The 16,645-nt window shown below is 39.9% G+C and overlaps 1 protein-coding gene across 1 annotated transcript in view; it reads right to left on the bottom strand.

The window, feature by feature from the left end:
• The window catches only part of MMP2 (matrix metallopeptidase 2), a gene marked incomplete at both ends in the record, with an annotated part of 32,951 nt that extends 18,238 nt beyond the window's left edge, over positions 1-14,713 (bottom strand). Inside the window, 5 exons of the mRNA XM_080351876.1 lie at positions 4,924-5,097; positions 6,512-6,640; positions 8,756-8,904; positions 10,431-10,657; positions 14,570-14,713. Coding sequence (XP_080208002.1) covers positions 4,924-5,097; positions 6,512-6,640; positions 8,756-8,904; positions 10,431-10,657; positions 14,570-14,713 — 823 coding nt within the window. The remainder of the gene's footprint in view (positions 1-4,923; positions 5,098-6,511; positions 6,641-8,755; positions 8,905-10,430; positions 10,658-14,569) is intronic.
• Positions 14,714-16,645: the final 1,932 nt, after the last annotated feature.

Genomic DNA, 16,645 nt, shown 5'->3' with positions numbered 1-16,645 from the left:
GAAAGTGGATGCTGGAAAGGTCACTCATGTTTAATGCTCTGCTGGTTCATTTGTCTTGCATCAAAAATGTTAGCTGGGATGGCAGACTTTGTACAGAGCCATGGACAAGCCAGATGGGTTTTTCCTAACGGCATCCTGTACATTTTCAGTTTCTTTAAGATGCCAGTGTACAGTAAAGTCAGAGAACACGCAGAGGCTTTTCCTCTAGGCTTTGCTTCACATTTTTGAGGATCCCTGCAGCTGGGCTCAGGCACTCAGCAGGTAAACAAGAGAAGACAAATACGAGTCCTCCGACAAAGCATAACACGAGAGGCTTCACCTGTCTTTTGTTTCATTAATGTTCCTGCACATAGTGTATTGGTCTTCTAGGGGCTATTTATTGTCCATCCACATACACAAGGCCATGTAGCTCAGCCCTGAGAACCAGAAATATCTCTTATGGATGGAAGAGTACAGATTAAACTGAGTCAAATGTTCTGAGATCTGGTTTAGGATTTTAGTAAACTTTCTGGAATATCTAGAGAAATGTCTCATGCTGCTATTTTAAAAAAAGTATTTCCAAATTGAGTTGCATGAAAATGCAACTGGCCTGGAGCATCTGACGTCTTGTGAGTCTGTCTGTGACTTCTGGCTGCTCTATCAGTGGGAATCCTCAATGGTGGGACAGTGTCCCTGAGTGCCATGTGCTGGGGACAGGAAAGCACGAGGGCAAAAATGGGCTTGGCCTTGCACTGAACAGACACCAAAAATCCTTCATGCAGCCTTGTGCTAATTCCTCTTGAGATTTAAGAACAATGCCTCAGAATGAAACATGTCTGTGTGAATTCCCAGTGTGCAGTATGCATGATTTGGCCTTTTATAAGGTTCCCAAGGGGACACCTTTCTCCCGCTCCTTCTCCCAGTTTAAAGCTACAGCTTAAACCTAAATGTGTATGTGGGAAGGCTTGGTAGGTTATTTCTAACTTCACTGTCATCATTTTTGATGACCAAAAAGCTGTTGTAACCTCTGTCTTGGTGTAGGATTTGAAGGGTTTTGCCTTTCCTTAGTCTTATATATCAGTGGAAAGAGACTTTTTTTTTTTATGAGTGTGCTTCACTTTTTAGAGTAGTAATAAATAAAAACCAAAGACCTTTTCTGTCTGAAGGGTGACTGGGAAGGCTGCTGACAATGGGCTATTGTGACACAGGTGATTCATTTTGCTTTTTCAACTTAAATCAGTAATTGGCCACAGCATGAGAGGCACAAAACAGTAAGTTACTGGGGTCAGTTCCAGTCCCATGAAGGAGAGAACTTGGAACTTTGCAGGCCTGGCTCACAGGCATGAGTTTGTGAACTTCTCATCTGTATCATTCTGCATCAGGGACACAGAAGCAGCCACACAGGGTCCTGTCTCTGGGCCAAAGGTGCTCATCAAGTGCTACACGCACTGTGCCTTCCCAAAAGAGCAAGCTGCAAATGTTTGTGTTTGTCTCAGATGCTGTAATAAGTTAGGAAACGTGAATTAACTGGAACTGTGGGTATTGTGATTGGAGAAAGACTTTATTTTTTTATAAAGAAATGATAGAATTGGAAGGCAAAATTAAACAGAATTGTTTAGATGACTCATTTACCACATGAGCTCCTTCCAGCTCTAGATCTGGCGAACTCCCTATATTAATAGCCTTTTTTTATTCATTTAAATGTGGCTATGTTGCCAAAACCTTATGGAAAGTCAGTCTCTTACTGCTGAAGTCTGAGTCACAGTCAAAATGCAGTTTTTCGTTTTGCTTGAGGTAACATCATGTGATGGTAATAACAACAGTTTATTAAGTTTTCAAATCCTCCTCCCTACTCTAACTAGAAAAATCTTCATTTTAATATAAATGAAGGTTAAAGACAGAGACTAGTCCAGTTTGCCCCAAAACAAACCAAAAGCTTTATTTAGTTGTCAAGGGGTCTTAAAGGACCTGACTCTTGTTCTGCATCGTGGTGAGCTCAGCAATTTAAAAACCAGTAAAGCTATGCTGATGTGAGAGCAGAATCAGCCTGGACATGACTAATCTCTTGCAGTACCATAGCTTTAAAAATGCTTCCAAATCCATAGTGTGGCTCTATAAGGAGAATAATTGAAACTAACTACACTGAAATAAACAGGTGAGAAACAAACACCAATATCTAGGAGTGTTGCCCCCAGCACAGACTCTGTGATGTAAATCCTGCCCTATCCGAATTTATTAACTGGGTTTTAGCAAATGGTGTCTTGGAATAATGAGTGAACAATGCCGCTCTGAATTTAATAAGAAACATCTGTGCATAACTGTACAAGGATCTTGTGAAACAATTACATCAGAAACAAAAGGGTGAAACCCTCTGTTCCATTTCAGAAACCTCGTCACAAGCATTTCCAGGAACATCAACTTCCAGAACTGATTTTCCCTGAGAGTTCTTCACTGCTTACATTTTCGGTCCTTTATGACTGGGATTTTACAAAGGTATCAGTCAGGATATGTGGATCTCAGTTTGTCCAGCTGCTTATGATCTGAGCTTCGTTCTGACCATATCTGAGCATTTGGAATATTTTAAAGAAATAAGCCAAATTTTGCTCTTTTCCAGTTGGAAGGATTAACTTGGGAGAAAGGTGGGGGTATAAGAAGAGGGCAAAGTTTTAGGAAAAAATGTTTGTATGGGTATGTGCGTGCCTATAATCTCCTGAAGTAATTGTTAGGCTAAAGCAGCTAGTTCTGAAAGTCATGTAACTAATGATAACTTTTTTTTTTTTTTAAATTAACTGAAATCTGTTAGAAGTTCACACTCTTGTTTGTTCATCCCCAACAGTTGTATAAATAGCTGTCGCCATGACAGATCACAGCTCTAGATGTGATCTATAATGGGCAAATAGGGTTTTGGAAATCTAAGAATATTTTTTATCACATTAGGACTAGAAGACAGCTATATGTTCTATAACAGATTATCTGTGTAAACAGCTAGCATCCTGATGCAGAAGGTTTGTAATCTTATATTGGAAACTGTATGGTCTTGCCAATGAACTTGAGAAATTCCCCAAATTTATCAAGCAGGAATCCTTTCAGTGTTTGGCTATAATAGGATAGCAGAGAAGTTTTGAAGACAGGATATCTGCGCTTCTTCTGCATACACATATCTGTGGCCTTTCAAAAGATTGCGCATTCTTACCTGACACATCCATATTAACGCATACACGTGTTTGTACAGTACTAGTTGAGGCTTGTCTGGGCCGTGTCAGGCTGTGCTTGTGCATTCTTGGTCTGGCAAAACCCCAACATGTCTTGTTTTTTTTAGCTTTGCATCTTAAGCATCACTAATGTAGCCCTAATATTATAAATAAGTTTAGTACTATTGCTCCAAGCAGGATTAGCATGAGTCCAACAAAAGCTCTGTTGTTTTCTGTTTCATTCTCATTCATAACTCCCTTACTATTTGTTATGACACAGCACTAGCAGACAGGAGTTTGAGTGACCCAGTGGATCCATTGCTCAGGACGTAAGATAACAATAGGGGTTAAACACTCCCTCCTGCCAAAAGCTTAGAGCAATTGGTTATATATGAAGGGGAAAAAAGTGAATGTGGGAAAGTGCAGTCCTGGGAATGTCTGTGAGTACAGGTGCCAGCACTGGAGCTGGCAAACAGGAGATGGAACCTGTGGCTAAAAGCCCCACACCCTCTCTGCTCTGCTCTCTGCTGATAAATTAGCACAGTAGGCTACAGTCAATTATACTTAATTGTTTCTCTGAAGGTTTCCTGCTGTGTGATACACAGGAAATCAAATTAACACTCATATAATACTAAATTATCAGAAATCTTATATCTAGTAGACTCATCAATATTTTCAAGCATATAAATATGAGTTCCCAGTGTTTAACAGGAAAGATATTGCCATAACTTCATTTGAAAGATAATAATAATGTGTATATTTTTTAAAGATTATGGCTACATGAAAGCGTTATACTAATTGTTTAATTTGTAAAGGAGTGTTTCCAAATATGAAATAAATTGCTTATGAAATAGAGGATTCTGTGCACGTTCCAAAAAGTCAGAAGTTTGGTACAATCTTAGATTTCCTAGGCCCTCTAAAGTTTTGTACAGACACTAACGTGGAGTTATGATTTCTGAAATACAGTGTTATTCCTGTATCTAAAGTGAGCTGTTGGCACTGCTTTGTGAATAAGAGTCCTAAGACCTGTGGTAAAAATAAAAACCTGAATTCTGAAAATGTAAGTGCTCTCCTGGCTAGCAATTTGCACTGTACTAACATATAAATAGCTTTGTACCAGTATGGATACTCACTTGAAATTCAATCCTTTTTATTTTGAACAGCAGTATAATGTCATTTAAAGGGTGATTTGTGACAGTAGTAGTGTCACGTTGCACTAAAAGGTCTCCTAGACTCAGAGCACCAGTTGGTAAAACTGGTATGCAAAGTTTCAGAGGTTTGGTCTAACGAGTTTCATCCTTAACTGCTATTTTTTGTCAGTTACAGCTCTTGAAGGAGATGCAATTGTTAATGGAATGGCTTGCAAGTTAGGGAGAGGTTTCTGTCATTTAGTGTGCTCCAGCTCCAAATTTGGCCCTGTCCTTACTCTGAAAGTTGTCTTTCTTGGATTGTGAAACTCGCCCTGTAGAGTCTTTGGTGGATATCTGGGGCCAACATTTCTTCAGACATATCTTCAGTGTGTTCTTGTTTTAGAGAAAGGCCTTGGCCTGGGTCACCATCAGTTACAAACTCTCCTACACCAAGGGGAGCCTTTAGGGAGTTTTGCCTGCTTAGATACTGCGGAGATATTAAACAGCCATAAATCTAAATCTGCCATAAGGGAAATGGAAAAAGTACGAGGAGACTTGGATGGGCAAATAAGTAGGGAATAGACTACCAGGAGAAAAAACAGTAGAAACAGTGATCTACTTACACTCATGGGGACAAAAGCCGTATTTGCCATCTGCATCAAAGTCTTTGGTTGTGGAACACCAGAGGAATCCATCGCTGCGTCCTGCATCTGTGCAGCTGTTGTATTCCTTGCCATTGAACCAGAAGGGAAATTTGCAGTATTCACCATCTGCATTTCCATATTTCACTCTAACCACTATAAAGAGAACAAATGCAGTGGTGAAATTAGCCACCAACTGATATTAAAAAATGAACAAACAAATAAACCCAGTTTCTGGACACCTTTTCCTGGAGGATACCAGTATAAAAATGCAGTCTGAATTTCCACTTTGAAATGCAATATGCTGCTGGTCTCTCTATTGGCAAGATGATCATAGCTGAAAAAATAACTGGTAATTTTGAAGGAGTTACATGGATATTACTCATGGCAAATGAACAGTCCTTTAAAATCAACCCAGAAAAATATATATGTTGTTGTTACTATGGCAATGCAAACTTTATAAACATGCTGTTAATACATTTAATAATTTAGTTTCTTTGGTAACAACTAAAATGTTCAGCATGGTTTGAAAGGTTCCAGGCAGCAGTTGAACATGAGCCGAACATGGCTCATGCCTCATAAACCACTTTGGTATTTCCAATTGGACATCAATGAGATCTGCTGTGGCAGTTGGGGACAGGGTGGTAATGCAAACACATCCAGATTCTGAGGTTTGTTTCAGTTTGTCACGTGTAGTCTTAAGTCTACAGTACCTGTTGTGTAATGTATGGTACTGTGTACATCAGTTACTTATCCATAGCATTCATTTTAGCAGTAATTAACTGGGTGCTTGTGCAGCATTTGCACTAATATGAGAAACAGTTCCCTCCTGTTGTCAGTCTGAGGCAGGGATCCAGTCCAGTCAGTATAGCCACCGGTCAGTGCTCTGCTGAAGTTAAAAGCAAGCCAAACAGAAGGAATTTGACTGATAATAAAGCCCAATTGCCTTTTCAATGGGAGGACAGCTGAGAAAACTAGAATTTGAAGTGAAAGGCAAACGTGAATTTGCGTTCTTATTCTAAGATTTCCAAATTATACTACGGTAGAAGAACTGTAATGAGTATTGTATGATTGTGGCAAAGTTCAAGCTGAAAAAAGAGGTTCCAGACTACTGATACTTGGTCCTGTTTGTCCAGTTCAGGTGGTATTATCTAGACTTCAGTTACTTTCTTCTAAAGAGTATGGCAAATTGCCTGCTAAAGATTCTTGGAGATGTTCTTAATCCACTGTTTGATGTCAATTTTGTTTCAGTCATCAGCATGAGGGATTTATATTCCATTTGTTTTTGACAGAGAACATGAGCATACAAAACTTACTCTGTTGGATTGTTCCATTTTATACAGCTGGAGCCACAATTTAAGTCATCTTAAAAGGGGTATGTCAGCAGAAAAGCACTGGCCAGTCTGCCTCTTACAAATGAACTTGAGAATGTTGTAGTTTGTATACAGTAATTTTCACCCCCTAACATTTATTGACATGTGAATGAAAATATTTAGTGCAGTGCCTGAAACAGCATTAAAACATAGTGGCCAGCAGGCCACATGTTCCAAAACATTAAAGAGTCTGGTACCTTGCCCCTCTCCAAGAGTCCACAGTTCATCATCATCAAAATGGGAGTCTCCTCCAATTCCTGGCCCTGGTGCAAAGGCATGAGCCAGGAGACCATCTTTGCCATCAAATGGATAGCCGTCACCATGTTCTGCGGGGGGAAGCAGACAAAAAAGAGCAGTTTCTAATGACCTCAGCTCCATCAGAATCCATACGTGAATGATGACTATCATGTGTATTGTCCCAGCACCAGAATAGTCCAGTGAGTGGGTTTACTGGTACGGGTTGTGCTGGCAAGACTGAACCAGAAGAGAAGCAGCCAGTTCTTACAAAGAACGTTAACTGTCAGTACCGCAGTTGTCACAGTATGTTATTTTATATCTCATAAGTACTGTGGAAAGGAATCGGAGACAGTGCAGAGCACTGCAATACACATTAGATGTGTGACTGCACACACACTGCTGTTTCTCAATGGAGACTGGTAGGAGCAGCAAAATAAACATTGTAGGTATTTCCAGATAACTTGTGTCAGTCCCCAACACAGAGACTGGAAAGTAAAGATGGGTTTCTTTTTGCAGGCTACTCTTTTCTGCTGCCCCTCAGACTGCTGTGCTCTTTGTGCAGGATAATAACTGCTTCATGCAGGAAAGCAAACCAGCCGAGTGTTTCAGCAGTGAGCCCCTGGAAAGCAAACTCTTACTGAGTGCTCTGAGTCCCGTGAATGAGCCTATTCCCCCTCCACATCAGGCACTCGAGTCTCGGGCAGCTCACAGGGCAACACCAGGTTAAGTAGCTTTCCTGTTATTACACTGTAGGCTTTTCTTGGAAGTACACCGTGTGTGGGTAAGGCAGGCTGGCAAGGGCATAACCCTGGTATTCATAGCTTTCCTACCACACTGACCTGTGCATCAAAGCTGGCTGCCAGCATCTCCAGTTGCATCAATTCAGGCCTTTTGGTCTGATGTCTTGCCATTTAACAGAAGCCCTAAACACACAGGCCTGATTCTGTACTCTGTTACACTAATTTCATGCTGGTGTCACTCTCTTAACACTAGCTTCAGTTCTTTCCTTTCAGTAGACTAGTATGTCAGTTGTCAACGAGAAGATTTTGGCATGTATTAGATGCTTTAGTCCTACTTATTTTAAAGTTTGCTTAAGAAAAAGTGTAAAAATTAAAAACCTTGTGGATGTTCTGTGAATCTGACATGCAGTAAAGTGATAAGAATGAATGAATGTGGAAGAAGCTCTTCTCCCACTGTTTCTGAGCTGCCTATAAGCAGCAAGTACTGAAACCAGCAGAAACACTTCTGCTTTTGTAAGACTTTTTTTTTTTTTTTGTGAACCAAGCCAGCCTGGATGAGGATCTGAAGTTTTGGGTTCTGTACAGAATCTCTGAAGCTTTTGAGGTCGACTCATCAGTAGCTAAAGCAAAGCAAACCAGCTTGAAATGAAGGCTCTTACAAAGAGCTCCGTTATTCTTTGAACTGATCACTTCCAAAGTCTACCTCCCAAGTGATTGGCTGCACAAGTTATCTTCATTAGTATTAAAAATTCTGTGACTGTACATAGAAAGTTAAAAATGCCCCAGGTTTACACTGAAAAGCTATAAACATTCTTTCAGGGGAAAGCAGCATTAATGGAGAAGGCATGTACAACAAAAATGAACCAAGTCACCTATCATCAGCTAGACTCAGACCATAATTCAGCTTATGATCCATATTTTTAAGTTCCTCACGACCAAAGAATGCATTGAAAGCCCGCATTCTGCTATGCTGAGGAACAGAGACCAGCTCCAGGCTCAAAACTGAAAGTCACAAATGCATTTTTAAACTCCATTATGTTAGGACCTCCACTTCTCTTGCTGGAAAACTAAGTACGGAGCTATAACTGAACAGTATTATGGTGGCATTCCATTCTTTTCCATGGCAGGAGGCCAGCTCACATCATCTGAAGATCTGTACCAATATTTCCCAGTTCTATTTCTGTTTTGTAAATTTAAAAATAAAATGTTGCCCCTGGTGATTCTCTTTTGGAAAGATAAATATAGTATAAGGATATTGTATAAATACTTCTCACTCTCTCATGTATAAGAAAGAAGAAAAATATCTTAGTGAAATTAGATCTTAGCTTGTTTAAACCAAGTGCAAACTAGGACAAGGTTTTCCAGAAAGGCTCACGGGTACTATGTATTGAGGGTAGATCGTTCCAATACTAAGGATTAATGAAAAGAAAATGAAAAACATATGTAAAAGTAAAAAAAATATACCCCATCGTCCAAAATTAATCATAATGTCAGCTTCTCCATCGTTTATTCGATTAAATCTCAGTGGTGTGACGTCACTCCAGACTTGAAAGGCTCGAGCAAAGGCATCATCGACTGTCTCAGGATCCAAATCTGGGGTATAGCCTATAATCCTTAGAGGTAAAAGAAAGAGTTAAATAACACATAAACCCCCTCCCAACAGTATCTGTTGTTTACTGATCAAAATTCTGAGTGGACTCAGTAGTGAAACCGGTTAAGAGGTAACACTGCTGCACCTGAGATCTAGACACCCACCTTTGATTCAGAAATGTGTTCAGGTGTGGTGCTTACTCTTTATTTTCCTTTGAAACTGATGCAGCAGCATGAATAAAATCCTATAGCCAGAGGCTGTAAAGCTTGCATGGCAGTGGGCCTTGCACCAAATATTCAGGGTTTTGTGTCAGTGTTGAGATGCTGGCAACACAACACCTTCTGTTCTTTTGCTCCATTACATTTTTGGTAGACCACCTAGCTTGCCAGTTAGGCTGTCACTTTAGACATGAACATAAAAGCACATCTTGAGATGTAAGATGTATTTACCAGAAAAAGAGCTCAATAATGTTCTGAAAGTTTAAAGTGTGGATTGTTTTGCTGTTTAATAAGAGCTAAACCCAGCCCTTCTCCCTCCCCTTTGTAGTTGGCTGTATATTGTTTCACCCTAGTTGATTGCTCACCCTTTACTAGTGTGTTGGCAATGGGATATATAGGGAAAGGGGCAGTAAAAGTGTGTCAGATAGAGCCACAGGCCTGACATGAGAAAGGGACAAACTCTTAAGTGCATCGCTTTCATCTTCTTTGTATGTTTTAATTGGTCTTCTTAGTGCATTACGTTATAACCAGCTGACCTCCATGTAAAGACAAGTTTCTAGTTCTTTGCTGCTGGGGCTGGGAATAGTGAGGGAAACTACTTTGTACCTGAGGAGCGTGAGGAAGAGTAAGAAGGACGTCAGTAAGTGGGGGCTGCCAGAGCTGTCACAGGTTTTTTCAGTGTTTATTAGTCACGCAACAAGGGGGTCATAACTTGTGGGGAAGCAGCAGACCAAGTAAAGCAGTGAAGACAAATCTGCTGTTTGTTCTCATTGGGGCTAAAAGTTTATTTCTAGATTTTTTTAAATTACTGACTTTGAGAGCTATATTTGCCCCTAACTCTTCAGAGTAGGAGTAAGAAATTAAAACATGCCAAACCTATTGCAATGGGTTTGTTATGAACTGTGTCTGTATATATCTGGAATATGGTTGTTGTATTTTAAAATCTAATTGATGACCTCCATTTTTATGGCTGTGAATGCAGAGGAGTTTGTCCTCTGCATGGCCCCTGCTGAGCAGGTGGGCAGGTGAGATACTCCTGCTCCACTTCCCTTGGCATGCTTGTAGCAGAACAAATGATAAAAAACAACATCTCTTTAGTCTCAGCTGGAACCACAAAATTGAGCTTTAGATGATTGTTCCTGAAATGTTACAATTTGAAATTTCAGAGGTGTTTGCTAAAGCATCTGGTAGTTATCCAAGGAGAGATTCTAATTCAAGAACTCCTGTCTAGACCTCTTAGCAGCCACTCCACTTCTAAGTGTCTTGGTTGATCGCTTCTTAAAAACACTGTGGTTACATGTGAGCAAAACCCAACATCACCACCCAGTACCTGTATGTTATATGATTCTTTTCCCATTTTGGCTTTCTTGGAAAGAAGTTGTAATTGGCTACATCTGGGTTACCACAGCGGGGTTTCTTCATTGTCTCAATAGTGTTTTGATCCAAATCTCCTGTTTCAGGCAGGCCAAAAAATTTTTGCATTTTCTTCAAAGTATCTTTCAGGACAAATAAATTGCAGTTGTCTTTTGGACACCCATAGTATTTATTCAGGTATTGCTTGGGAAAAAAACACAGAACAAAGACTTTGAAACTCATAAAAGAAATAGTTAACCGTTACAAATAAATACTATAACTCCATGTTAGCTTTCCATCTGTAATTTGCAAGTTTCTTTTCAAAATTGCTATTATTAGTAACTGAGAGACCAGCAGAATCTCCTTAATTGACACAGACCATCCTTGATCACACAACATTGCTAATTAAGCAATCATTTCCACTATTAGCTATCACCTTTACTTAATGAATTGCTTTATTAGTAAGTAGAGCACAGAGCTTTAATGTAGAACTACAGAGTAAAAATGGGTTTATGCTTTCTGGTTTCTTTATGATGTATAAATCTGCTTACAGTTTTTGATTTTGTGCAGTTTTTTTCTTGGAAGACTCTATGGATTATTGAGAAACTTGTCAAGTTATCAAAGCAACCACACAAATGAGACCACATTAATTGAAGAGAAAAACAAACCATTGCTTATTCAAACTGCACAGAGCTATTTGAATGTTGTGTGTGTTTGCTTTAGAGTCAAACATTGCAAAGATCTGAGGAAGAATATCTTTGGTAACATCTCAGTTGCCTGGACACTCCAGCCAATCAATATCTGTTTAAAAGTCCATTGAACGGTCCCACAGATTATCGCCAGACTGGTCTTTCTGATACAGCCATGGCAGCAGGTCACAAAATTCTCTCTCCTTAGAAATCCGTGGTCATAAAGGATCAAAAAGGTGGCAGGAATCTCGTTATTTTCATTTCTTATCTAAAATAATACCCACCTAAGTCTCAGCCACTGTCCTTTTTTATCAGTATGACCTAATTAGCAGGTGTAGTGCAGTTAAAAAACAACCAAAGTAAATAAAATCTATCTGTTATTTTCTGCAGTCTCTAGTCCTGGAGAAGCAGCAGGTTAGTCTCTTCCCTGGCAATTGTTCCAGTTAAGCAGCTATGTCTTTCAGATGTGTGTTGATAAGTTGCGTATTTATGTTAAACTGACCTGTAGATAAACAGCTGTGGTCCTCCTTATCTATATGTGGTCCCTGCTTTCTGTGCAATACACAAGTGGGATCACACAAACAATTTAGTATATATTATTATTTTTTCCCTTAAGTTCATTGTTCACTGGCAGAATAACTGTGAGCTGCTTGGAGTAGGGCCAACCCATATCCTCATTGAGCAGTAGATAAATGGATCATTATTTTCATTCATGGGTTCTAAATGGCTTGGCTGTACTGTCTGGAGTTGTAGGTGTCATCCAGTAAAGTGAATCCTACTCTTGCACAAAGATTTCAGAAACTCTGCACTCAAGTCTGAGTTTCCAATATTTTATACGTAGCTCTAAAAAAAATGCTACAGCTGTGCCAAATGGCAGGTGTACCCAAACTGATGCATGGGCCACCCAAACTGGTGCTTGGCATGGCCCAGAGCCCTTACCAGTGATGCTGTTAGACAGGAAAACTGCAAGTTGCTGATCTTTCCATTTAAACTGTCTGTAGCAGAGGAAGAAGCATCCTTCAGGTATTTTATTGAAAATATTAACTACAAATCCAAGGTATGAAAACACCAAAATTGTATCAGAGAGAATGATTTCTAACTGAGGATTACAAGAAGCTTGGCAAAGTGATTGCACATTGCAGTTCTTGTGCCAAGCGGTATTCCTGAGGGAAACCGTACTTTGTGTATCTAATTAATTGACTGAAGTTCACCCAGGAGACTGGGGATAAGATCACTACATCAGCAAAACATAGCAGAGGATATTTGATGACTACAGTTGGTCAAGCCTGGATTTCACCACCCCCTCACTAAGTCTGAGCTACCAGCATAGGAAATGGTTCACAGCTTACTCAGAAAAAGGATTTAATCAAGATGTTACACCATTTCTTTCAGAGGGTCCTCCGTCTACCTACTGACTAAGCACAGACTGTGCCTGTTTTTTGTCATGTTTGTAGCTTTGATGTGGTATTTCTCCAGTGGAGACTGCGGCACTGGGAAATATTGGACACGCAATGGCTTCACCTTTGCTACCACCAAGCTTCTGTCTCCTCATAGTTAATGGGGCCTGCTGGGAATTATGTGAAATGCATTAAGAACGTAATCAAACAGGCCAGCTTGGAGGATCTGTTCTTATCCCAATTTTCATTTTAATGAGGTTATAGACTTTCTTATGCTCCTGTTTCCATCTCCCAGTGAGGTACCATGATATAATACAGACTGTACAGCAGAACTGATGTTTACTGAAGAAGCAGGATGCTGTTCTTGCTATTTTAGGTTTGGGAGTAAGATATGCAACCAAAAATATAAAATGAGGCATGGTAAAGAATTTTGCTTGCTAGGATTCTAAATAAAAAGCTAACCCCTCTCAGTTTTTCCTAAAATGGAGATTTTACTGAAGATGAGAAATGAACATAACCAGCTGTTCTATGAGAGAGAATCCTGAAGAAAATGTAGTGTCTATGTAAACCACATCTTGGCCTAGGCTGTGAAATTCAGTTTCCCCAGAGTCAGCAGGGAGCTGTGGTGATCTGGAATTTTCATCCAGCCCGTTAATGAAACAGGGTCCAGCTGCAACATAGCAATTTGTGTTCTGCTGCAGTGTTGGGGCTGTTCCGATGGAGAGTGTGAGGCAAAGGCGGCCAGTTAGCATTACCCAAGAATACTCCAAGAAAGACAAAGAAGAATGCTAGTAATTTTCCTCTGAGTACACGTAATAAATAGATTGTTTGAAATAAACAGAGATATGGGGAGATGTGGATTGCTGTTATTGAATAAAAGCCTGACTGTGTCCAGGAAAATAGATTATTTAAGAGTGGTTAAATAACCATTAGGCATGTGGGACCCCACTCTCCTCTCCCACATGCACTGACCCCCCATCCCCTGGCTGATGTGCTAAGGCAAAACCTTGGGTGAGTTTGTTTTGCTGAAGGCTGAGGAGTGCCCTTTTTGGGTCAGTTTCTCTGCTTTTCCTAAACTTTCCACCACAGCTGCCATCTGGAAATTCTCTCGCGACCCTCCCCTAGACGTTCTCTAGCCTGGCAAGCTTTCCCAAGATGCACACCAACTCCTAAAGAAAAGTGGACAACTTTCAAACCTCTGTGTCCTAAAATAAGAATAATTTATCTCACTCTTCCTTAAAATGGACTTACTGCTGAGGAAGAGAAATGTCTATAATTTACATGCTAAAATAAGGATAATCCATCTCAATCTCCCCTTAAATGGTCTTTCTCATAATGTCATTTTTATGAAACTTCAGAACATTAAATAAGGTTAGAATAAAATGCTGTAGAGTTTTGGCTATAATTTGCTAATGTCACAGAAATCCAAACTCCCCCCACCTTTTTTTTTTCCAGATTGAATTTGGAAAAAATATTTCTTTAAACCTCTGATGAGATTTTTTTTTTTTTCAAAGTCAAAACTCGTCACAATGGCTTCTGAAACTCAAGCCAGCTTTTGATTATAATTGTCCTTTAAAGCTGTGTTTATGCAACTCACGGTAAACAATCTAGAAAACAAACTTCTGAAAGCTGTGAGACGTGCATTGAGTGAGTCTAAACAGCCCTCGCTCCTACCTGACTTAAGTAAAAAAATTACATGTCTCTTATTTGCCCTTCTCCCCTCTTACCATTGCGATCTTTTGATTATAGTTGCAATGATTTAATGAAACTATTTTGCATGTTCAGACTTACAAAAAAAACCCAGCAAAAAACAAAAACCCCAACTTTGCTGGCTTTAAAAATTTAAAGAGAGGAAACATTACTTGGCTCTGGTTTTAACTTTTGAAAGCTGATACCTTTGTTAGCTAGCTAGCACTTCCAGAAACTCTAGAGAGAGAATGCTACAGACATTCCTCAGCCGAAACAAGAAAGAAACATCTGCTTATGAAACAACAATATAAATCTGAAGCAAAGATGAAACCAACACTTACCACTGCTAGTTCTTTGTCTGTTTTGGGAGTGCTGTCTCCAGGAAACTTAATGATTGGTGACGGTGCAGCTAAAGTTTTGTTCAATAGATATACTTGGATTAATAGGACTTTAAAAACGAAGCCACAGACAATATGAGTCTTCATTCTGCCTAAACTGGTGCTCTCCTCTTTGGAAAAAGGTTTTCCCCGCCTGCCTGTCAGTTCTTTTAGCTGCACAGTGCACCAGTTGCTTATCTGCACATCTTGACTCTCTGCACCGTTTTCTCTTTTGCTTGCTCTAGCAATTCCTTTGTATGTTTAAAACATCCAGATGCGCAGTCTCAAGCTACCACAAGAGGAAGTCTGAAAACTAGTGGAAACATGAGAAAAGGGCAGTTACCAGATGTGATTGCTGTGATTTTAAGGTAGCAACAGGCAAATACTTATTACTGCTGAAAGAGGCTACATTTTCTCCTTGTTTACGTGTATGAAACAGTTTAGTTATGCCAGAGAGCAGAAAAAAGCAAAATCCAACTTAATCTTGAAGTGGCCCACATATATTTTAGATTAAAAAAAAAAAAAAGTCTAAACATTGTTTTCCTGGCTAAGTATTTTTGTTATTTTTTAACCTATCTTTTTTGCCACATTCTGCTTTGGTCACATGTGGTCACACTCCTACACAGTGCCTTAGAGTAAATATTTTGTTGACGGGTTTTGCGGCAGAGCCCGCACGGGCTTCTTATCCCTCTCCAGCTGCACAGACTGTAGGTCTGTGTACACCGGGCTCCCGTATGCCTGGTGTAAGCGTCGCTCCCGCTGGGGTCTGTGCAGAACATGCACAGCTCTGAATAAGATTCTTGTGGCTTGTTTGGGTTTGGAACCAGTCTGAAGCTTTGCCACGAACAGGCACGGTGTGTCACCTTAATCTGTGGGGTAAGAGATCATCAGGCAGATTCAGCAATAGAAACTATCCTCACTAACTGACATCAGGGGAATTGTACAAAATTCAGGGTTTGCTTACACTGAGTCCTTGGTCCGCTGGTGCAGCTGCCTTAGTCTGAAATGCTGGTTTAAGTATGGCCATTGTTCATTGAATCTTTATTGTGTCATTCATAATGTTGCCAGCCTCAAGATGTTAATACAAGCAGAATAAAAAAGTTGAATATTCTTAGTCTAGGGGCTTGGCTCATGACTTTTTAAGACAGGAGGCTGGCAATTGTGCATGAATGTGAACTGTGTTCTGGCCAGCCAAGCGTCACAGAACAATTTCTGTTAAATGTGGGTCCAGCCATCATGGTTCCTTTGAGCATAAAGGTTGTCATGGCTTTCCACTAAATGTTAAATGAAAGTTTTCTTGATATGAGTCTTGTTGCCAAATGGGGCTGTTAATGAAAAGGAAATACTTTGCTGGTGTTTGGTACTTATTAATAATATTTTGATATTTGATAGTAAATAGTCAATATTGACAGTTCTGTGATTTATGCTAATATCAAGCTATTTTGTTAACTGCATCTCATCATCCATGAACTGAACAGTCTCCTATAAAGGCACAGGGCTGAGGGGTTCAGAGAGAAGCATTAGCAGGAGCTTTTGTGCCCATCCAGTTCCATTGACAACCCAGCGCAGCAGCTGTACGCGCGGCCGCTGGGTGAATCAGCCATGGGAAGCAGCACTTAATGCTCAAGAGAGAAAGAGGAGTTACAGGAACTTCACACATGAGTGGTGCTTTCTTTGTAAGCAAGTAGTTTTGTATTGATACCCTTATATCCTTTCATGTATGGCGCTTGAGTTACAGTGAACAACTTTCCCCTAATGGTTTGACTTTGAAATTACATCTTCTTTTTTAGCTTTTCCCCATCAGCAAAAGACCCACAATCATTTCTAAGAGTTGCCTTAATAAATAGCAGTTCTGAAAATATGATCCTGTTTTTCCACAGCCCTGCACTTGGCACTCTCCTGCTTTGTTTGTGATGACAGCTCATATTTGTGTCCAGCCACGTGAAACTGTAACAGAACAAAGGCTAAGAAAGCCTTCACTACATATGCCAAATTACTCTTAACTTATCCTTAATTAAGCAAGTGAAAATATGACGTGTT

The sequence above is a fragment of the Nesoenas mayeri genome, assembly GCF_963082525.1.
Source record: "Nesoenas mayeri genome assembly, chromosome: 12".
Taxonomy (NCBI): domain Eukaryota; kingdom Metazoa; phylum Chordata; class Aves; order Columbiformes; family Columbidae; genus Nesoenas; species Nesoenas mayeri.
This window is presented reverse-complemented; position numbering and strand designations above follow the sequence as displayed.